Below are 23,960 nucleotides of genomic sequence, written 5' to 3' on the forward strand. Positions count from 1 at the left end.
AGCTGCCTGGGGTGCTGGTCTTGTCTGTCATCCTTTTTTCCTGCCACCTCTGATCCTAGCCTAGGACAATTACCACAATGTGCCCTGTTCTCCACTGAACTTGGGCCTCCAGGCCTCCCCCACCCCTCAGCTCCTTCTATGTGCCTGTGCTCACTTGCTGTGGGCGTGGAGCTCTGCTCACCTTCTCATCCGGCAGCCCTGGTTATGGCTCCCAGACTGGGGGAGAACTTCCCTTTGCAAAGTTAGATAACAGGCCAGGTTCTCTGTAAGAGGATTGGCGCGGTAGCTCCACGTGCTGCAGCTGGCGCAGGGCCAGGCCCGCCCTGCCAAGCAGCGGGAAGGAAAGGCCTGGCTGCAGCCGGAGCTGGCAGGTGGCCGAGCTGGGGGTGGACAGGCGGGCTGGGGTTGGGGCTGCCCATTGGCTGCCTCAGGCTCACACCCCGCCTGCCTCCCTAGCCTGTGGCTCCCTAGCCAACCCCTGTCTCTCCAGCTGCTTCTAAACTCAGGAGCAAGCACCTCCTGCTGGGCCATGTCGAGCTGCAACCAGATTGGAGTGGCCCCTGCCATGGACATGCCTGAGGTCCTCAAGTCCCTGCTGGAACACTCTTTGTCTTGGCCAGAGAAGAGGACAGGTAGGAACACAGGTGATCTATACTGGCAAGGTACCTAAGTGTCCAAGGGGTGGGAGCAGGCACCGGGACAGTAGCAAGATGGGTGAAGAAGGGCTGCAATGCAGAGAAGGACCCCCGGTGTGTGTATGCCACATCAGTTCTGGGGCTGCCCCCATACCTACTGGCTTTGGGCTCTATGGACAGCGTGCAGCTCCTGACAGGTGCTGTGCTCACATGGGACAGGGACAGGACTAGAGCGCCTGAAGGAATCTAACTGGAAGCTGATTACTTCTTAAGCTCCCTCCCTCTGCACATTGGGGGCGAGCAGAGGAGTGGCAGAGCCAGTAGATTTGGGCAGCAGCCGTGTCTGGAGAAGGCTCTCTGCGCCTGCCACTTGCTCACTGCTGTAGGGCTGAACTCATGGATGGGATGCAAGCTGGTTATGTAACAGAACCACAAGCCACACGTTCCTAGGATACCACAGGCAACCCCAGGGCTAGGGACAAGCAGAATGGAGTGCATGGCGGAGGTGCAGAGAGGGGCAGCTTGGGTAGCCAATACCAGGTATATCACACATCTTTACTGGGAAAGTTAAAGGCTCAAACTGCTTAGCTTTGGGGAGTTAGGAAACCAACTTGGGTACTCTCTCCTGATATTTATGTTGCAAAATTTCTCAGGTTCACCCTAGGTTCTTACTACATTTTCTGGTGGTGCTGGGGATTGACCCCAAGCCTTTTGAATGCTAAGCACAAGCTGTACAATCAACCCCCCTCGCTGCCTTTAGAGAAGACCACCCTGTCTCTGCTGCCAGGGGACAGGAGGTCAGGCATCTGCCTCATTCTGTGCTGGCATCTGATACATGTCATCAACCTGGTATCCTTGCAGGACTTCTTCCTGGGTGCTCTCCAAACTTTGGAGCCAGAGGACAGCCCCTGGTTCCTTTCACCTGCTGGAGCCAGGAATGGGCTTAATTTTGTTAATTAGGGGGAGGCAGGACAGAGGCTCTGATGCTGGGAAATGCTATCTGAGGTAGAGGGTTTCCCCGGAGCTTGTGGCAAGGTCCTCAGAGAGCTCCTTAGACTTAGACTACAGCGTCTTTCTTTCTCTCTCTTTCTTTCTTCCTTTCTTTTCTTTCTTTCTTTCTTTTTTTGGAGCAGGGTTTCTTTGTGCAGCCTTGGCTGTCCTTGAACTCCCTCTAGACCAGGCTGGCCTTGAACTCACAGAGATCTGCCTGACTCTGCCTCCCGAGTGCTGAGATTAAAGGCATGCACTACCGTGCAGTTTCTAATGCTGAGGCAGTTAGACACGCTCCTAGACAGGCATCAGAGAAGGTGTTCCTGCATCCAATTGCGCAAAGGACACCAGCAGCTGACCAGAAGTCCATATCCTGACATACCCCTGGGAGAACCCCCTGACAGATGAGCCTTAGCTAGGTCCATATCTACAGCTTTCTGCCATCTCTGGGTGGCCTTTGTAGATAGGCCCAGCTGGAAGGCTTTCTGAAGTGAGAGCAGAGCATTTCCATGTCTGCAGGTACTAGGGAAGATGGCGCAGCACCCTCATGACCCCACCCAGCTGTCCCAAGATGCCTGTTGGACTGCAGACAGGGCCAACTCACAGATAGGCAGGGAAATTTCTCAGGGTGGACTCAGGGCACTGTTCTTTGCGTGAGACTAACAATGCCTCCTCCAAAGTGTGGTAACAACTGCTAGTCACTGGCTCCCAGCTGTTATGTAGAGCCCTGGCAAAGCTGAAAATTCCCCATCCTTCATGGGCAGTCAGGGCCCACACTTAGCAGAGACTTGCCCAAGGATTTAGGCAGAGCTTTGCCAAGATCTGGTAAGTTCTGCCTGAGGACTAGTTAGCCCGATTTAGCATTGTCTTAGGCTGGAGTCTTGTTACTTCATGTGGCACTGACAGCAGCATGTGGCTAACTGGGGAAAAATTAAGGGGAAAGTGGGGGGAGCCAATTATGTCACATTACTACCTAGAGTCACTACACCCCAAAGCTCCTGGACTTCTTAAACCACTAAATGTCCACCCAAACAAGTAAGTGCATGCCCACCAGAGGCTCATCAGTCTTGTGACGAGCTTTACAGGTTTCTGTTGTGGTCGTTTTTCCCCATTTCCCATCACTGCTTTGGCCTCTGTGGGAGTCGGCAGAGCCAGCAGCTTGCCCTTCACCTCCATGAAAGAGGTGGGTTTCTCTGGAGGAGCCTGCAGACCTTCCTTTCCCTTTTCTCCTGCTAGCCCAGACATTGCAGCATGGCCAAGTCACATGCAGGGTGTAGTTACGTTCCAGTGGGAAGGAATTTCCACAAGAGCAGTGCAGAGTGTGAGAAATTCCAGGTGTGCCCTCGAGAATGTTCTCCCTGCAGCTGCATGCTCAATTTTCTTGTTCAAAGACGCTTCCAAAATTCACATGGAGCCCCATTGGCAGCTCCAGGGCCTGTTGCAGCCTGCACAAACTTCTGCCTCTCCCTGGTCCCCAAGTAGGTAAGCTTTCCTGATCAGTACTGACCAGACTTGAGACTCCCTTGGTTGCCTGGTGGTCCTTACTCTGAGCCAAAATTCAACCAGCTTCCCTACAGACTAGGAAATCCATGAGCAAAGGATGGATCCATTCTCCAAGCTCTGACTCAGTTTCTCACCTCTGAACCTATAAAAACCATGTTTCCTGTCTCTGCTCTTGTACTTTCCCCAAAGATTCTCTTTCAGGGCTCTCTCCATCTCCTGCTTCTTTCTTCTTCAGTCTCTTGAAAGATCTTGAGTCTAAATCATCCAGCTAGCTTTTGACTACCTACCTTTCCTCACCCACAGGGCCTAGGCTGTGCTCACTGCACCCTTACCCACCTTTTATCTTCTCCACGTATCCAGGCCTCCATTTACAGGAGCCGGACATGCTTTAAAGTCAAACTCGCTCTTCACTTTGAGCTGGGCAGGAAGGGATACTCCTGGACAAGGCAGAAAAGGCAAAGCCTTAAAATCAGGGTCAGGATGTGATCCTTGGCTCTGCTGCCCAGAAGAGCCTAGCCTTAAGAAAGGACAAGGAATACCTATTCCACAGGCTTGTTGCCAGGACTAAATATGCTGTCCCACATGGAAGTGTTTCAAACTGTGACACACCATGCTGTTTTCTCTAAAGGGCCAAGAGCAGCATGGCTGACTTGATGTTTGTTCTTTCCACCTATAATCTGACCCTTCTTCCTTCCTACCTTGGCAATCTGACCCTCATTTCCTTGTTTTCACCTTCCTTTGAAGAACTGGATGTTATGAGATTGTGCATACACAGAGCTGTTTCCTTGGAAGTGTGTGGTGAGACTCCTGAGGCATGGTACCATCAACCCTACAGGACAGGACAATAGGTAGAAATCTTAGAGGTACTTGCTGGAGTACAACAAAAGGGTACAGCGGAAGGGACTTACTCCAGTCCTCTTGGTGAACTGAAGTAAACAGGCTGCAGGTGGACTACATGCAGCCTGGACTGACCCAAACTTGGTCTTAGTAGAGGTCTATATGGGGACTCACACAGCTTGGGGAACCAGAAAAAGTGTGGCGTTTGCTCAGGATGGAGAAGATGGCATAGGGCTGTCTAGGTGCTGGGTACATTCTGAGTCATCATTCCTCATTTCAGTCTGCTCAGGGATGCATATTCTCATTCTTTTAGTGAAGCAAGAACTCAGAGAGCTTGGCCACCTCAGGGCAAATAGGTGAGTGGCCCTTTCCTTCCTCCTGAGAATCCCAGGGTCTTGTTCTCTGCTCCACCCTACCACCATTATAAACATGAAAAACTCATATTCATCAAGTCCCAGCTACTGGTGGCGGTGTCATAAGGTGCCCTTTCCAGGTGGCTTTGAATCTGGTCGACCCCAAGTGAGGCTGCTAAAGGACTGACTGGTGCATGTGCCACCCACTCCTGCATCACTGTGTGCAGCAGCACTGCAAGGGGGTCCGGTTTTCCATTCTACCAATGAGAACACTGATGATCCAGGATGGGAGGGCCACACAGCTGTCAGTGAGGTCACTCAGCTTCTGTTCCAGGCTCATGCCTAGCCATAGAATTCTCCGATCTCTGAAATCATGTGGTGTTTCTTGGTCATTCTGTTATTCATTACTAGCTTAGTGAGTATTTGCTATGCTTTGGCTCAGGCGTAGATGAGACAACACTGTCTTTGCCCAACTCCAGCTGCCAACCCAGTGAGGAAATACAGCAATCATGGGTCCAGTTGCCCTTGCCAAGGGTGACACCTCAGCTAAGACCCGGAAAGTGAGGCAGAGCTAACGATGTGAAGAGCTTTCAGGCTGTGGGGAAAGCACCACAAAGGCTCTCAATTTGCACAATGAAAGGGCACTGGTGCCAGCCACAGAAGGTGGGCCACGGGGGAGAGAAACACGAGTGAGGTTGGAAAGATCCCAAGGACAAGACTTCAGATGCTGGGCCATGAAGCCTGCACCAGCTTCTGCATCAGCAACAGGACGTCAGCTAGGGAAAGCCGACTGTCAGGCGGTGGTGGGTCAGACACTGCATGGGCTAGTTGTGGTGGGAGGAGGTCTTCTTCATGGTCATGGTACTCTTGGGACAGCTCATCTGTTATCCAAACCCTGGGAGTGTGCAAAACACAAACCAAATAGGAAACTAGGACTCTTGGGAGTATTGAAGGGGAGAGGCAAGAATTTACAAAGAGGCTCCACCCTCCACTTCTACCCTAGAGCACATTGAGACCAAAGTACAAAGCACAGAACCACATTTTCCCGGCCACAGGTATGTGGGCTACAAAAGAGTTGCTGGCAGGACTAATCCTGGGGACTTGCTGAAAGAATGGCTCATGCTCGTTCTTCCAGATTCCAGCGGAAGTCAAATACACGACTGTTAGCTCATATTAATAACACACCACAAATGTATAAGATTTGGCTCTAAGAAGTTTTAACCTTCTTACCAACCCCAAGCAAGGAAAGCAAGCCAATAACTATTTATTACTACTCTGAACAAAGCATTGTGCTTGCCAGCAGTTAGTATTGGGACAGTGAGTTTTGACTTTCTAGAACTCAGTGAAAGTCTTACTATCAGCCTGCTTTTGCTCATTCCTGGTTCCTGTGCCATCTGTCAGTCCTAGATGCACCACCAGGATTAACAACCAGAGTTTTATTCCCTGGAACCCATGGTAAAGGAGAGAACCAACTCCCAAAGGTTGTTCTCTAACCTCCAAACCTGTGCCATGGCACTTGTGTGCACACACACATACACACACAATAAATAGGTGATTAATTAATTAATAAGCTATTATTAGAGCATGCTTGCCTAGCATGCACAAAGCCTGGGTTTGATCTCCTATACTCTATAAAATGTTGGTGATGGCGCATGCCTATAATCCCACACACCACACAAAGGTGGTAGCATGATACAGGAGGTGATGGCAGGAGAACCTCCTGTATCATCCTCATCTACATATCAAGTTTGAAGTTAGCCTGGAGTACCTGAGACCCTATCTCCAATATTTATCGATACAGGAGACTGTGATGCCACACATCATACCTCTCTCTCTCTCTCTCTTTCCTTCCTTCTTCCTTCCTTTCTTAAGACAAGACTCTCATTATGTAGCTCTGGCTGTCCTGAAACTCACTCTGTAGACCAGGCTGTTTTGGAATTCACAGAGGTCCACCTGCCTCTGCCTCCCAAATTCTGGGATTAAAGGTGTGCACTATCACACCCAGCTGCCACATACTTTTAAAGTTTAACCAGGCACTGACACGCTCTTCTTAGGTAGTTTCTTTAGAAGGCTCACACACTATGGCAATTAGCAAATTACTTTGCACAACACTATTCCTCTCCTGTGAGAAGAGGCAAGGTCACAGTTATGGCCATAGCAATGACAGGAGAGGGCAGTAGAGAAATGCAGCTGGGGTTCTTGAGGTCAGCTGGAGAAGGAAGACAAAGTAATGTCTCTGCCTTCAGGACAGTGTTGACTGCTGCAATCCCCACAGCTAGTGAGAAGGTGCTGCAGGGCCCTTAAGGCTCCTGAGTTGGTTATCTGGGGGAAACGCCTCCCTGAAGTGTCGGTAGAGGGAAGACTGAATGCTACCTCAGTTTCTGAAGCTTCTGCCGGTTTCCTTCATGCATTCTAGTCACTGGCCTATTAGGTGAGCTGTTCCAGGCTGGCTGGCTGGTGGGTGCAACAGTCATCATCCATCTGGGGGGTAACCATAGCTAAAAAGAGAGGGGGTGGATAAGGAAAAGGAGGGGGAGGGAGAGCGGACAGAAAGAGGAGTGGAAATCTTTCCTTCTCCCGACCTGTCATCTTTGTTATAAGCAGATAACTTGCCACTCTACCACGTTAGAGATTGTTATTTTTCCCCTCTCAATAATATAATATTTAGTCATGAAAATATACATTTAAGTCTAGTCTAGCAAGCTCCTCTATAACCAAACGAGCTGGAGAACCGTTTTTCTTTTTACAAATCTTATGCTATATTTTGCTGTGTGTGTGCGCATGGGAACTGTGCTCATGGAGGTCAGAAGACAGTCTGTGAGAGTTATGGCACCAAGGAGTGAACTCTGGCTGTCACAGTCGGCAGCAATCACCTTTACCCCAAGAGCCATCTTACTCCCCGAGTTTTTCTTTTCCAGCGTGTTGTATGTTGTTCCGTTTTCGTGGAGCTGCTCTTATTTTAATTAAGTTAGGCAAAGTATTTATACTACAGGCCAGATCCTGCCTTATCCCCCTCTGGCATAGGGAGAGAAAGGAAACAATCAATGGTCTGGAGGCTTCAGACCTCTAACTAGAGTGGCAGCAACAACTTGAATTTGGGATTTGAAGTCCTTCAAGTCTTTTCCTTCAGGCCTACTCAGCTACTCAATTTCCTTTTCCTCAAGTCCCAGCAAAATTCTAATTCCAGGCGCTTTCAGCTGTCTGCTGCTGCGTTCTGGTTCTGCACCTACCGCAGGAACCACAGGCGGCCTTTCTGCCAGACGCCGGCTCCTCCCTCAGAGGCAGGGAGCCAAGGGAGGGACACAGTATAAACAGGCCAAGTCCCTGCCCCTCTGGGACCTTAATCCCAGAGCGTCTAGTATTGTCTGGGCTTGAAGCCGAGGCACAAAGTTCCGCGAGCCGCCTTGAAGGTCTGTTCACCCTTTTCACGACTTACAGGGTTCCTAAGGAACCCAGAAAGCCTCGATATTTTTGTTAAGAAGTGGGTCTCCCACAAAATGCAAGACAGGTAGTTTCTGGTTTGTTTTGATTCTGAGAAAGTTAAAATTTAATGCTAAGAAAGGGAAACCCTAGCTGTAAAAAGAGAATTTGGGGGTGTCCCAAACTGTGTTGACTGTCTAGTTTAATGTTGGATTTTAAGATTGAGGTGGAGAAAGTGGTATTCCCAAGGTCGCAAGTACGCCCCGACCCCTGTTCGTGGCTAGGTCTCAAGTGCTTGTCCCGCAGCCACGCCTGCTCCCAAACCCCAGATCAGCGGGAACTTGACACCCGCTTGAGCGGCCGGGCCTGGAACCAGCCTGCTCTCCGCCAACCTCGGGGGCGCGTGGGAGGAGAGCTGGCGGGGTACCCACGTCCCAGTCCCCGGACCCGGGCAGAGTCCACCGAACAACAGACCAGAACAGGCCAGGCCAAGCAAGGCCAGGCCCAGCCCCGCCCCGCCCCGCCCCTCCGCGCCGCAGCCGCACGTGCACAGCCTCGTGCAACCGCGCCGGCCCCGCCCCCTTGGCCCATTGGCTGACGTGCGCCTTCCCCTCGCCGCCCCGCCCCTCGCGGGACGCCTCGGCTGCCGCTCCACGTGACCCTCGGGGTTGGGCCTTGGCGCCCAGTCCCGCCTCCCTCCGGGGTGGCTTCTCCGAGGGAAGGAGGAAGAGGAAGCCGCGATGGACTGGGAGGAAACTTGGGAGTCACGAAAGTGGTGGCTAAGAGGACACGACTGACCCAAACGAAGCGAGGCACTCCACGGAAAGCCAAGATGTTCCCGGGCGGGCGAGGGGGGACGCTCCTCACCTGGCCCCACACGTGTCGAGCGCGTTTGGCCACCCCAGCCAATCCCGGCTCGAGGAGCTGTGCCCACCCTCGCGCAGAGCACACCAATCGGAAGCCACGCTCCGGGACCGCCGTCCTGGCCTCATGAATAATGAATGAGACGGGACCGTCCGCGGGCCGGGCGGGGACGGAGGGAGGCGGGGGTGAGGTGGCGCGTCTGCGCAGTGCTGCCCGTGTCAGCAGCTGCGGCGGGTCGAGCCGCTCCGGCCCATCTCGGGGTGCGGGCGGGGGAGGCGAGGCGCAGGAGCGGGGCTCAGGGCACGATGTCCGACGCGGGCGGCGGGAAGAAGCCGCCTGTGGAGCCGCAGGCGGGGCCGGGCCCGGGGCGTGCTGCTGGGGAACGGGGCCTGTCGGGCTCCTTCCCGCTGGTCCTGAAGAAGCTGATGGAGAATCCCCCGCGCGAGACGCGCCTCGGTGAGGGGGGGCGGCTCGCGCGTGTCTGGGGGCGGGGTTTCTGCAAGGGCGGGGCCTTGTGGGGGCGGGGCGGGTCCGGTCAGAGGTCAGGGTGAAGTGGTCCAGCGTAGGGGCGTTATGCGGGCGGGAGATGACTAGGGACCTGCCGGGCTAGGCCTGTGGGCGCGAGAGACAGTCAGGGGGCTCTCTGGAAAGGACAGGTCAATGGAACTTTGCAAGGAAGCAGCCACTTAGCTGGGGCTGCAGCGGGGCTGCCTGCATCCAGATCCTAGGGAGCCACTTGCCTAAAATGCCGGTTCCTGGGCCTCTCCCAGCCTGCGGATCCTGGGACAGAAGCTTGTATTTTAAGAAGCACCCCACTGCACCACAGTGGGTGCAGAGCCCACTACCAAAGTTTGAGAAGCACCGATCAGTGTAGCAGATGGCCTTTTATGTCTTCGGCCCGTCCTGGTGGAGAATGATTCTTCCTCTCCGGGAGTGGACGTTGAGCAAGTCCACTGTGCTGCTTTACTGGAAATGTGTCCCTGGGCGGCTGCTGAGGTACAGACGGAGGAGGTGGTGTGGAGTGACGGTCCGTGGTGTCTTTAAGGGGATGAAGGATGGGTAAAAGTGGGCCGGGGATGAGTATTAGCCGCCACTGAGGGTGCTTCACCTGGTTAGCAATGGCAGGAGCGGCTTCATAGTATTGCCCAGGCCACAAGGGTCCCTGGGGCTTTGTGTGGAAGGCAGGCTTGACCTGGTATTTGGCCTGGAAGAGCAGTAGGACCGCCACCTATCGTAGGGTTTTAGGTGCCTTCAGGTGTGCTTTCCGGCGGAGACCTTCAAATTCTCGAGAGCTGAGTGTAATTAGGGTATATGGGAAGAGATAGGCGGTGTATGTATTCCCTGCACTGACAAACTCATTTCCCCTCCTGAAATGCCATTTCTCTTTTCCTGGGTGTGTTCCGGGGCTGCTGTGCTTCTGGTTGTCACTGTTGGGTTATAAATAGCTTCCACTCATCAGGTGAGGCTGGGTTCTCACCTCCTGCTTCAGGACCTCATGTGCACAAACCTTTTTGTTTGTTTGGAGAGATGCTCTGCTCCAGATCTGAGAGGAAGACAAAGGGCAGGCTGGTACTCACATCTGGCAGCTCTTGTTAAGGTTACAGTGATGAGCAGTCCTTAAGTGATTTTACCTGACGTTTGCACATGCTCGCAAACATCTTGACACAGTCTTGTCTTGTTTAGCTTATTATCTACACTTTGCAGGCGAAGAAGTTGAGGCTCTTGAGAGGTGGCTCTGCTTCCTCAAGGTCACATGGGTGGGCCTTTGGCTCTTGATTTGGTGCTCTTTCTGCTGTCTCAAGCTGACAAACACTGGTGTCAGTCCCTGTGATTTAAGCGCTGGGCACGTCAGGCATTTACCTTTTACAGTTAATTTAAAATTTCACCTTACAAACACTGAATTAAAATAGCCTGACTGATTGTAGTGGTGCCTGCTTTGTAATCCCAGCACTGGAGATGTAAAGGTGGGGGTCACTGGTTCAAGGTCATCCTCTGCCGCACATCAGTTTTGAAGTCAGCCTGGGTTTCGTGGGACCCTGTCTGAGAAAAACCAGGGAAAAAATAATAGTTTCAATTGCTTTGGTCAGGCAAAATGTGGAACTTCCTGTTGCTTGTCCTTCTGTAAGGCTACTTTTTTATCTCCTCCCTTCTTTTACCTCTTTTGATCCCCAGTGACCCCACCCAACTGGTCCAGTCATTTCTGAACAGAATGTGGAGTCAGAGACAAGCAGTGAAGCCATCTGGCCCACCCAGCACACAGGCTGGGAATTTTGTTGCTTCCCAGTTGTTTTTAAATCAAAGCCTGGTTTGTTTGTTTGTTTTGTTTTGTTTTGTTTTTTAAAAAAGCAGTTGTAGAAATTCAGGTTAAACCGTATTAGAAGCTACGAACAAGTTCTGTTTGTGAGAACTTCCACCTTGCTGAGTCTGGTCATTTTTATTGGACTAATAGGCTAATAGACTGCCTTTTAGCTGTCTGGTCTTGGGGCCCAAGCATGACTGCTTTATGTCAAGTATAATAATATTTGATATCTCTCTCTCTCTCTCTCTCTCTCTCTCTCTCTCTCTCTCTCTCTCTCTCTCTTTCTAAATCCAGAGTTCAAAGTTGTCTCCCTCAATTTTGAAAACCCAGCATGAATTTGTCAGGATTTTCCCCCCACATCTCTGATTCCCCTCCTTGTCACTTTGATTTCCTTCTCATCACGTTTCTCTGGGTTTTTTTTCTTGATTGAGCTCTCTTGGATATCCATGTGCATCACCTCTGACTAAGACAGGTGGGATTTGATCTTCACTAATTGATTAGCGTCACTTTAAATAGGAACAGTTTTCCTTCTCCATCTCCACCCCTCTCCATCCTCCCAGGAATCCTGCCTCCACTCTTTCTACTATTCAGGGGTAAAGGCCTTTTGAACTGGTTGCTCTCAGTGACTATACATGAAGCCCATGTGTCTAAAAATCCAGTACTCTCCAGTCATTATATAGGTTCCCATAGCCACTGTGTGCTTAGCTTTTCGTTGGCCCCTGAAATCTAGAGCTGAATCAGACATAGTCTCCACCCTCGGTGAGCTCCCTGCAATGTGTACTGGGTACTACATACTCAATAGAAGTCATCTTTGTATGTTACCACTGATCTTCGAAAAAGAGATGCTTTATATTTATTGACAGTGAAAACCACTGAGGCTCAGGTTGAATAACATGGATCAGGTCGCCTGACACACAGGAGACATAACTAGAGAGAATGGGACAGGAGAACCCAGAAGTTATTGGCTAGACGGCCTTCAGCCCTTTCCACACTAAGATATCAGGAAAGGTCAGAAATACCACTTCCAGGGGCTGGAGAGATGGCTCAGTGGTTAAGAGCACTGACTGCTCTTCCAAAGGACCTGGGTTCAATTCCCAGCACCCACATGGCAGCTCACAACTGTCTGAAGATCCAGTTGCAGGGGATCTGACACCTTCACACCAATGCACATTAAATAAACCATAAAAAATATTAAAAAAAAGAAAAAGAAATACCACTTCCTTCCATGTAGCCTCTCCTACAGAGGCCTTGCCCACAGCCTACTCTGCAGTAACTCTGGGACCACCTCAAGCCCTGGAGTATGCCACTAGCATTCCAGAAAGGCCACCCCCAAAGGAGACCAGCCTGCCTGGTTCACACACCAGGTTATAATGGGAAGACAGGACGTGCTCTTGAAACATGTATATGGGGTGGGGATTTAAACAGGCCTCTGAGAGAGATGGGGCTTCCCTGAGGCTCTCTGCCCCCCTCCTGGGATGAGGTAGTTACTCTCTTGTGTGTGTCTCATCATAGACTTTGTTTGCAGATAAGGAAAAGGGGAAGGAAAAACTGGAGGAGGACGAGTCGGCAGCAGCCAGTACCATGGCCGTCTCTGCCTCCCTCATGCCACCCATCTGGGACAAGACCATCCCCTATGATGGCGAGTCTTTCCACCTGGAGTACATGGACCTGGATGAGTTCCTGCTGGAGAATGGCATTCCTGCCAGCCCAACCCACCTGGCCCAGAACCTGCTGCTGCCTGTGGCAGAGCTTGAAGGGAAGGAGTCTGCCAGCTCTTCCACAGCATCTCCACCGTCCTCCTCTACTGCCGTCTTTCAGCCCTCGGAAACCGTGTCCAGCACAGGTTGGTGACACTCTCATCTAAGGAGCCCACTTCCACTGAGCTCTGCTATGTCCACATTCCCTGTGTGCTCTTTTTTCTGAAGCAGGTCCTGATGGGCTACAGATTAGAGGGACCCTCTGTTCCAGAGTCTTCAGTACTGTCTATAAAGCTGGGGGTAAAATAGGCCTGACAAGTTGGTCTTCCTCTGCTGGGGCACTGCACATGCTCAGGACGGTGGGATGAGCTCCCAGGCTGCAACTTGCAGAAGAGAAATCCTGTTCTGCATTTGATACAGTTCTTTTATGGCAGCAGGGTTTTGGTCACAGATTCTTGCAAAGTTTAGGCAGTGTTTTTAAACACCACTGTCATTGACATTCTGACTGTAAGTGCCAACATATACTAGGATTGATTCTATACCAGACATTAACAAAAGTTATCGAGATGATCTTAGGAGATTATTTGTGCTATCATCCCTGTTTTGTAGATGAGGAAACTGAGGCACAGGCAAAGTAAGAAACTTTCCCAAGTCACCGAGCTGATAGGACTGAAGTAGTAGCACTTGAACCCAGGGTGCTTGTCTGCATAGGCAGGTGCCGCTTAGGCACTGGCACAAATGCCGTTCCCACTGCTCCAAGATTATCTTCAGGATCTAAGACATCTTTTACTGTTTTGGCCTGGGGGTTGATTTTTTTGGTTTGTGTTTTCATGTGTGAACATAAATCCATCAGGAAAGATGTGTCCTGTTTCAGAAGCTACCCAGAGTTTCTGTAGCCTCAGAGACATGATGACACATGTCTCCTGGGACCCACACCATGAAATTTTCATGGTGTGTTTCTGTTTAACTTTTCAAAAAAAGAATTATTTTCAAATAAAATTTAAAAAGTAAGAGGTTGGAGTATATATATATATATCACTGTTAGAGCCTTTTATTGTATACCTGAAGTATTAATGTCCTCTTTTTAGATTTATTACTTTAGTTATGGGAGGCAGGTGTGTGCACATGAGTGCAGTGCTTGTGGGGCCTTAGGAAAGAGCACTGCATTTCTTGGAGCTTGAATTACAGGATGTTGTATGTTGTGTTGATATGATGGGAACTGAGCTCAGGTCAGCTTCCAAAGCAGCACATGTCGTAGGCACTGTATCTCTGTGGCCCCAGTGCAAGAGTCAAAAAGAAAAAATCAGATTCAGTGTCATAGACCTGCAATCCTTGTTCCTCAGAAGGCTGAAGCAGGAGGATCACAAGTTCAAAGCCAGTCTTGATAACATACTGAGACCCCCATTTTAAAAAATAAAAAAGAGGGGCCAAAGATGCTTTGACCAAAGATAGCGGCGGAATGGGAGTGCTTGTTTAGCATGCACTTGGGTTCTGGACTGGAGAGATGGTTCAGTGGTTAAAAGTGCTGGCTATTCTTCAGAGGATCCAGGTTTAATTCCCAGCACCCAAATGGCAGTTCATAGCTGTCTGTAACTCCAGACCCAGGAGATCTGACACCCTTTTCTGGTGTCTGTGGATACCAGGTATAAATGTCGTATGTAGACAAATATGCATACACATAAAATATTTTTTAAGAGCCTTGAGTTTCTTTCCCAGCACTGCAAAATAAATTTAATTAATTAAATTAAAATTAAAGATAGAGGAAATGGGTGGGAAAGATGGCTCAGCCACTAAGAGTACTTATTGTGCTGGGCGGTGGTGGCGTATGCCTTTAGTCCCAGCACTTGGGAAGCAGAGGCTGGTGGATCTCTGTGAGTTCGAGGCCAGCCTGGTCTACAGAGTGAGTTCCAGAACAGGCTCCAAAGCTACACAGAGAAAGAAACCCTGTCTCAAAAAAAAAAAAAAAAAACACTTACTGTTCATGCAGAGGACCTGAATTTGTTTCCCATCACACACATCATGGCTCGTAACCATCTATAACACCAGTTCTAAGGGATCCAACAGGCATTTCACATAGAGTAAAAATGTCTGTCTCACAATCATGAGCTTCTTAGCACAATGTGGACACGGCAGTGCTGGGGAATTGGATACTGGCCAGTCAGCCAACCTGCCTAGCCAAATCAGTAAGCTCCAAGTTCAGTGAAAGACCCTGTCCACCAAAAATAAGATAGAGTGGATTGGTAAGATGGCTCAGCACAGAATGGAATGCTGGGACTCAAACTTGTGTCCACCAAATGTGTAGAGATCAGAGGACAACAGAGCCCAGGATCCATATAGTGGAAGGAGATGATCAACTCCTGGAAGTTGTCCTCTGACCTGCACAACATGCAGTGTGATAGACATGCAGATGTACACACTTGGAAATAAATAAAACAATTGAAAAGTTAAATTAAAAAGGTGGAGTGATGGAGACCCACTCAACATTAACTTCTGGCCTTCTACATTCACACATATACACTTAGAGCTGCACGTATGTACATCACAGTAAAATTTTTAAAAATATTTTACATGTGGAATTGACCCACAAATTGTGTCAATTAAAGATAGGGAAATGGGTTGGAGAAGTGACAGCCATTAAGAGCACTTACTTATTGTTCATGCAGAAGACATGAGCTTTGTTCCCAACACCAACATTATGGCTCGCAGCTATCCATAAGACCAGTTTCAAGGGACCCAGCAGGCATGCACATGGTGTAAATAACATGCATATAAGTAAATCACAGACCTGCCTGCCTTTTTGTCCTGATGCCACCATGCCCACCCTAAGGAAGGATTATTTTCTTTAAGTGCATTGGTGTTTTTGCTTGCATGTGTGTCTGTGTGAAGGTGTCAGAATTCCTAGAGTTGCAGTTACAGGTAGTTATGAGCTGGCATGTGGGTACTGGGAATTGAACCCAGGTCCTCTGGAAGAGCAGTCAGTGCTTTACACCACTAAACCATCTCTCCAGTCCCTAAGGAAGGAGTTTCAGTGAAGTATGTGTTTGCAAGTGGATTCTCACAGAGTGACCCAACCATTTCAGCACTGCCCAAATCAGGATACTATGCTGGTATCCATGATTCTGGGCAGTTGTCTTCTCAGAGGTAATCCCTGGCTGTTCTGGAACTCACTATATAGATAGGCTGGCCTCAAACTCACAGAGATCCACCTGCCTCTGCCTCCTAGGTGCTAAGATTAAAGGCATGTGCCACCATGCCCAGCATTATTTATTTTGCGTATGAGTGTTTGCCTGTTTGTATGTGTGTGTACCATGTATATAAAGTGCCCACAGAGGTCAAAGGAGGGTGTTGGATCCCCTAGAACTTGAGTTACAGGCAGTTGAGCTGCCATGATAGATGATAAGAACTGAACCCAGGTCCTCTGCAAGAGCAGTAAGTGCGGGCTGGAGAGATGGCTCAGCGGTTAAGAGCACTGACTACTCTTCCAGAGGACTGGGGTTCAATCTCCACTCCCGTAGCAGCTAACAATTGTCTGTAACTCCAAGATCTGACATGTAGACAAAACACCAATGCACATAAAATAAAACCAAATAAATTATTTAAATAAAACAAAGCAGTAAGTGCTCTTAACCACTGAGCTCCAGGACTCACAGAGACAAATATAACATACACATACACACACCTTTGTGTGTGTATGGGGGGAGTGCTTATGTATATAGCAAGTGATAACCTATAGCTTCCGATCCACCACACTCAACCTTATCCAGATGAAACCTAAACTTGACCATGCCACATTTGTGCTATGAATATCCCAGTGACTTCCTCTTTCAAGGGAAATGTCTGTATTAGCAGCATGGACATTTATTGGGGGTGGGGGGATTGTAGAAAGATTTTTTGTTTTAATTTTGATATCTTTTTTGAAATATTTTTATTTATTTTATTTATTATGTATACTGTGTTTCACCTGCATGTATCCCTGCAGACCAGAAAAAGGCTCCCAGATCTCATTACAGATGGCTGTGAACCACCATGTGGGTGCTGGGAATTGAACTCAGGACCTCTGAAAGAACAGCCAGGGCTCTTAACCTCTGAGTCATCTCTCCATCCCTATTTTGTTATCTTTTGTGTTGTAGGGTGTCTAGTAGCATAGACTGCTACACACATGCTGGTTGCACCCTGGAGACTTGATGTGGCCAGATATTTTCCTGCAGGGCAAAATTGTCCCCTGTTAAGAACCATAGCTTTGCAGGGCAGTGATGGCGCACGCCTTTAATCCCAGCATTTGGGAGACAAAGGCAGGTGAATCTCTGACTTCCAAGGCTAGTCTGTTCTACAGAGTGAGTTCCCAGACAGCCATGGCTACACAGATGGCTTTAACTTCTATGTTATACTGTGTTGTCTCTGCCAGGACACTACACTACCAGGGATATAGTTGGCATTTAGTAACTATCTGTTGGCTGAATATTTGGTGTAGTCCTGTTGGAAGCATTGAACATATAAGCCAGGGGTTCAGTTTTCTTCTCATACAACTCTTATCTCAACACACAACCTTTGACCTCTAAAATTGACATTAATTCAATTGCCTATAAAGCAATTAGCCATATGGAACAGGAGGAGCAAGGAGCCAGAAGCAGCCAGGCCAAGAGTCAGATTTTACTTCAGTTATTTACCTGTGGGATCCTGGAAAGCCGTTGGATTTATCTGAGCGTTGGAATCCTTTTCTGTAAAATAACAGCATTTGGGGCTGGAGAGATGGCTCAGTGGTTAAGAGCATTGCCTGCTCTTCCAAAGGTCCTGAGTTCAATTCCCAGCAACCACATGGTGGCTCACAACCATCTGTAATGAGGTCTGGTGCCCTCTTCTGGCCTGTAGACATACACACAGACAGAATATTGTATACATAATAAATAAATAAATAAATTAAAAAAAAATAACAGCATTTGTTTCCTTTCAGTATTGTAAGGCTAAATGAATGAGCACAGCAACTGACGTAGTGGACTCAGAAGCAGAACCCGTGCCGGTTCTCAGCCTGTGTCCTTACCCCATGTTGGTTTTCATTCGTGGAGAACCTGAGACATAGGAGGTTGAGGGGGTAATGATTTAGTGTTTCGCTTACCATTTCTCGGGGAAACAAAACATTGAAAAATCCTGTCCTTTGGTGTGTTCTGTTCCTCAAAGGGGAATAATTCCTGGGCTGGAGTGACCAGTGGTTGAGCACGTGCTTAGCGTGTGTGGAGCCCTGGCTTTGATCCATAGCACACAAAACAGGGCAGGGTCATCTCAGGAAGTGAACCACATGTGCCTCTAGAGCTGCCGATGTGGTTTTCTTAATGGCAGTAGTTTATGGAGGTTGTCTGGTGGGCGGTGTGTATTTTCTCTGTCCAGCTTCTAGATCTTCTGCCTCTGTCTTTCAGAATCGTCCTTGGAAAAGGAAAGGGAGACTCCAAGTCCCATTGACCCCAACTGTGTGGAGGTTGATGTGAACTTCAATCCTGACCCTGCCGACCTGGTCCTCTCCAGTGTGCCAGGTGGGGAGCTTTTCAACCCCCGGAAGCACAAATTTGCAGAGGAAGACCTGAAGCCACAGCCCATGATCAAAAAAGCCAAGAAAGTCTTTGTTCCTGATGAGCAGAAGGTAAAAAAAAAAAAAAAATCCTTTATTAAAGGCACAGCAGTGATTTCAGAGTCCGGGGTAAATTGTGGCATAGCTCAGCAGTACAGTGAGTACAGCGCTTGCTGGGGAGGAGAGGCCCTGAGCTCCATCTTTAGCACTTCAAAGAGAAGTAAAGGTGGCAGCACACACCTTTACTCCTAGCACCCAGGAGGCAGAGGCAGGCGGATCTCTGAATGCTAGTCTATCCTGGTCTCCTGTGTAGCTTTGGTTCATGTCCTGGAACTCACTCTGTAGCCCAGGCTGGCCTCAAACTCACAGAGATCTACCTGCCTCTGCCTCCCGAGTGCTGGGATTAAAGGCATGTGCCACCACCGCCTGACCTCACACCTGATTTTTATATGGAGAACTCTTCCTACCATAGATACTGTAGAAGTTCTGTGCTTGGAGCCACCGCAGCAGCAGTTTGATGGGAAGAGAGAGTTAGGCAAGGTTTAGCCCCAATGACTCAGATAGTTCCCTTCTTCCCAGAGCCTCTGGTTAGTATTCCACTTCCCTGGCATTAGTCCAGCCATGGGGAAGAGAAGTCACTAGACCACAGAAAGCAAGGTTGAACAGTTAAAGGACAAAAGACACCTTGTATGACTGGGGAGCTGGCTTAGTTTTCATCCTTCCTAATGCTGTGACCCTAGTTCCTCATGTGTGGTGACCCCCCCAAACCATTAAATTATTTCATTGCTAGTTTATAAATAATTTTGCTACTGTTATGAATCATAATGTAAATATCTGTGTTTTCCCATGGCCTTAGGCAATCCCTGTGTAAGGATTGTTTGCCCGCCCCCCAAAAGGAGTTGCAACCCATGGATTGAGAACCACTGGCTTAGTGGGTAAAGCATTTGCCACCAAAAAAAAAAAAAAAAAATAAGAACGCATGTAAAAGCTGTAACAGTGTGTGTCTGTAATCCCAGTGTTCCTTTTGGGAGAAGAGAAGCAGGGGTAGGAGAATTGCTGGAAACTCTGGGCCACCTATCTTGCCAAACACAACAGTGATAGACAATGAGGACTGGCACCCAAAAGTTTTCCTCTAACATCCACACATGTAACATGGGGCGTGGGTGTGCACCTCCTCTCTTCCTTCCCACTCTTTCTTTCTTGCATGGTTTTGTAGAGTCAGGTTTGATCTCAGGAGACTGCACTTAGCTTGATGGCTTTACCACCACTAAGCATGGTATAATAGCACAAGTCCTTCATCCCAGCATTTGGAAGGCAGAGGCAGGCAAATTGGTGGGAGTTCAAGGCCAGGTGGTCTACATAGTGATTTCTTAGACAAGGAGAGCTATCTAACAGAGACCTTGTCTCAGAGAGAGATGTTAATCAGTATGCCTGAAGGAGACAAGGGCAGAGCACACAACAGCACACTGCCTGTCCAGGCAGACCCTTGACACACGCTGCAGCCTGCCCCTCTGAAGACAGGGCAGTGTCCACAGTATTCCTTCTTACCACAGCACTGAACTGTGGGGGTGGTAGACCTGGGGTGAGAAGATTAGGTTCCCTGAGGGGGAGCACCAGACCACCCACAAAGGGTACTTTCCCACAGGATGAAAAGTATTGGACAAGACGCAAGAAGAACAATGTGGCAGCCAAACGTTCCCGGGATGCCAGGCGCCTGAAGGAGAACCAGATCACCATCCGGGCTGCCTTCCTGGAGAAGGAGAACACAGCCCTGCGGACGGAGGTCGCTGAGCTTCGCAAGGAGGTGGGCAAGTGCAAGACCATCGTGTCCAAGTATGAGACCAAGTACGGGCCCTTGTAACCTGTGCCCTTTGCCCTGCAGGGCATTGCCTGCACTTCAGACCTCTGCCTGGGGCTCCCAGGACCCCACACTCGTGTGGAGACTTAGGACTCTTCATGGGCACATGGTCTGCTCTAGGAGCGTTCACGTCTCAGCTTCATTACAACATGGCCAGCACACGTGGTGACTTCCCCAGGGGATCAGGCTCCTCTCTGAGGGGGAACATGAGTGAATCTACGTAGACGGGTAAACGGCCCAAGTTTCTCTTCTTGGATGTCCCAACTGAATCAGAAGGGACCTCTGGAGTCCAGAGCTCTCCACAGTGCTCAGGCTTTCCTAGCCTTCTCTCAGTCTTCAGTCTGAACTGACAAGGGCTGTCTACAGAATGAGTCATGATTGTTGTCACCCTCATGTTGTCTCAGGTAGCAGGTGCATTTCCACTTGGGGTGTGTCTGTCATGCACCTCACTGTCCCCAAAAATTCTTTGAGAGAAACATCATTCCCATCTGTCTCAGAGCCAGGACTCGCTAATATAATACTCTGTTAGTGTGTGGAGGGTGGTGGGCCACGAGAGTGGGGTCTCTGCATAGCCTGGAATTGGAGTGGAGTTTGGGGCTACCAGCAGAAGTGCATCCTACCCTTCTTAGCTCCCACATCCCTTTTATCTTGTGGCTCTCAGACCTGAAGCAGCCCTGGAATCAGCTCCCTCTACATCCCACTTGCTACGGAAGAGACATTCCCAGGGTGGCTGCTCTCTGGGCTCCAGTTGCCAGCACCTACGGAGGCTTTTGTACCTCCAGGCCAGTCTGGAGGCTCCTGACTTCCGCTTGCCTGGCTTCTGGTTATTCTCACCCAGCAACCATTCTCAGATCTTAGGTTTAGAAAGAAACCCCATCACCTAGGAAACTTAAGCTTCCTGGACCAGGGTACCAATTAATTCTACATGGTATTTAGGAAACTGGCCTCCACAGCCTCTTGTTGTGGGCACCAGAGTGAGGGGCTATCTCTTGTGACGCTCCATTGGTTCCTTGCTCTGACTCACTGATGTGTCCCAGGCCAGAATTCAGTCTCCCTAAAGGCAGAAGAGAGCCTTTCACTTCGTAGACAGAATCCTTTCTGTGAGTGTCAGGGTGCAGCCTCATAGAAGTGCACTTGCCGAAGTCACAGTACAGATCTCAAAGGACAGCAGCTCTGGAGACATTTACACTGGCCTGGAGTCCCTCAGTCTTGGTCTCAGGAGTCAGGGGCTGACCACACAGGTCTGGCCGTGGGGTGGAACGATTCTTGCAGCTTTGGCTTCCTCTGCCTCACAGCTGCACCCTTCTCTTACGTTTGTCTGAACTTGTCCTCTTGCTCTACCCAGAGGATTGGCTAAGGAAATCGTGGAACCCTTTGCTCATGTGGGTCAGTTAGGGCACCCTCTAGGAGGGTGTGTTTATTTGCTCAGGGCAGGCAGCCTGTGTGAAGGAGACAGAGGTGACGAGGGTGCTTTATTATTCTTAACACTGGCTTTATTTTAAACAGTGGCTTTGTTTGGGGCCCCAATCTTTCAAGACTTTTCATAATTTTAAGACCAGGGCAAACCATCTACTGGCCATGGACTGCAGCCAGGAGATGCCCTGCTCCTCCTGGGACCTGCACATCACCTCTTGACAAAGGCCCCTGAGGTCAAGGGAGGTCTCCCTCCTACTAGGTCCGTGACTTTGACTTTGTGGTTCTGTAGGAACCATGTGCACACTTGTCACTCTGTTGTAACCACAAAGGGCAGTTACACCCAGCATGTCAGTGTCCTGCCCTGGCTGCCTGCCTCCCACCCACCCGGCACTCTGAGCCGGCTGTTCACCCAGAGGCAGTTCTCACTTCCTTACTGGTGGACAAGCCTTGAGCTAAAAGGCTTTTCGTTCACTTTGGCTAGAAAATGTAAGGTTTGTGTTTTTTAAGTTTTAGTTTTTAAGGAATGGATACTTAGCTCTGGATGCCATCTGTGTTCTGACCCCAGTGGGTGGGTTGGGGCTTAATATGTCTCCCTTGGTCCTACCTTCTGCCTTGTGGTGCCCTCCTTTCCTTCCAGAAGTCAGGGGGGTCTGGCTCCTCCTAAAGTGCTTACTTGGAAATGGTATGGCGCTCGCTTCTTGGAGAAGCCTTTGAATGAAAAGCAGTGGTACGGGAAGAAGCATGCCTGGAAGCTGACATCTTGGAAAAAAAAGTGTTCACATAAGCTCGGCTCCTCTCTTGGCTTTAGGACCCAAGACTGCAGAAAGAGTTGATCTCTGCTGTTTGTCTTGCCACGAAAGTCTCCTGCCTCACTCTAGGAGCTGACGACTGAAGCCTGAGTCTCCTGCACTCAGATCTCTGACATCTTGTAAAGAGTAGCAGGCTTGAGAAGCCAACTTCTATTGGCTCTCCATGGGTTCGCCTTGGGATGAGAAGTGCTGTCACTTCCTAAGCGTCCTGTTCTATTGCGACCTCAAAAAAGATGCATGAATGAGCTAGAATGCTGCAGGAATGTACATACAAGAAATGTCTTTATAAGAGAACTACACACGTTTGGAGAAAACTCCGCCCTGTGGAGTACCTGCCTGAGTCACCTTATCCTTGGCCCAAAGGCTGAGTTTTGTGGGTCTGACTCCCTTGGTTGGGGATGGTACTAGGCAGTGAACCTGACCCCTGGTCCACACTCCCTGCTGAGAGGGTGCTGTGGTCTGCTTTCCACTCAGGCAGCTCCTCCAGTCCTCTAGCCTGGGGACACGCGTGAAGCTCTCCAGTGGCTCTGAGAAGTGTGCTCCTTGTAAGGAGGGGCGTGGAGCTCCTGGTTTCCAGGGCTAAGCCCCACCCACAGCTTCTTTAACATCTGTTAATTAAGTGCAATAAATTTTTCTAGAAAAAGGCAAAGATGATTTCCAGGTAGAGATTGCTGTCTTTTGGTATTAGGATGCCAGAACACCACTTGGTTTTATTTTTCTAAGTGCATGTGATTGGTAGAATGTGTGGGGCTCTGCATCCTCCCCGGGAGCCGCATTCCAGCGGCCCCTCTCCCTACCTTTGTTGGGGGAAAGAGGTCAGGAGAAAACCCCTTTGTCCCAGCTGCAGAGGTAGAAGCAGACAGCAGCCCATTGGCCTTATGTGTGTGTGTGCCTGTACGAGTGTGTCACTGCTGGTGGGCCGGAGTGATGTGGTAGGGAGGGAAGTTGGGAATGTATCCTTTTCAAACAAAATTAAATATTTTGAGACGAGAATTTGGCGATGGTCTTTTATGTTATCCCCTCCTTTGTCTCCTTTCTCTCCTTTCTCTGTATGTTAACATAAGCACCAAGCCAGGAAACTTTATCTCTTTGGAGTCCCAGGCAGTGCCTCTGTCAATACCAGCTAGATATCCTTGACCCAATCACCCAACTCCTCTGTGCCTCAGTTTCTTCACCTGTCAAATGAAGGTAATTTCTACCCTGTTTATCTTGAGAGAGGAGGACACACATCACAGCAAAGGTAGTTTGAACAGACTGAATAATCAATAAAAACACCAGGAACTCAAATGCCTGATGTAAACTGTTTAAAAAAAAAAAAAAAAGATCATCTAAGAATACACGTTTAGCCAAGTGGTGGAGGTATACATCTTTAATCCCAGCACTCGGGAGGAAGAGGCAGGCCTGAGTTCGAGGCCAGCTTGGCCTACAAAGTGAGTTCCAGGGCTACACAGAGAACCCATCTGGGGGGGGGGGAACCTTGCCTTTCCCTCCCCTCTGCCCCATCTGAATCCTTCCCTGTCTCCATTCTTAGCAGCTCCTGCTTCCTCAGCAAGGCCTGTACACCCCACCACCTCAACTCTGTTTATATAGTCAAAGTTGTTCATACTTGGGACCCCTGTGGTTTCAGGGACCAGAAACCATTTTTAATTTTATTTGTCAAAGAAAAAGCTGAGGATTGGAGAATGGTTGTTCAGATAGGCTTTTTTTTTTTTTTTAAAG

The 23,960-nt window shown here is 49.3% G+C and overlaps 1 protein-coding gene across 3 annotated transcripts; it reads left to right on the top strand.

Annotated features, from left to right (window-relative positions):
* The first annotated feature begins 476 nt into the window (after positions 1 to 476).
* On the top strand, positions 477 to 23,234 carry Tef (TEF transcription factor, PAR bZIP family member). Of its 3 annotated transcripts, none has more exons than XM_050165690.1 (4): positions 477 to 632; positions 12,427 to 12,744; positions 18,010 to 18,230; positions 19,804 to 23,234. In XM_050165690.1, the coding sequence occupies exons 1-4, from the start codon at positions 530 to 532 to the stop codon at positions 20,017 to 20,019; spliced, it is 858 nt and encodes a 285-aa protein (XP_050021647.1). In that variant the 5' UTR covers positions 477 to 529; the 3' UTR covers positions 20,020 to 23,234. The 3 variants fall into 3 exon arrangements, with proteins under 3 accessions (XP_050021647.1, XP_050021646.1, XP_050021645.1); XM_050165689.1 differs by having other exon boundaries at positions 490 to 644; XM_050165688.1 differs by lacking the exon at positions 477 to 632 and adding an exon at positions 8,805 to 9,058.
* The last annotated feature ends 726 nt before the right edge of the window (positions 23,235 to 23,960 follow it).

The sequence above is a fragment of the Alexandromys fortis genome, unplaced genomic scaffold (genome assembly GCF_014885135.2).
Source record: "Alexandromys fortis isolate MF-2015 unplaced genomic scaffold, M_Fortis_MF-2015_v1.1 scaffold_157, whole genome shotgun sequence".
Lineage (NCBI taxonomy): Eukaryota > Metazoa > Chordata > Mammalia > Rodentia > Cricetidae > Alexandromys > Alexandromys fortis.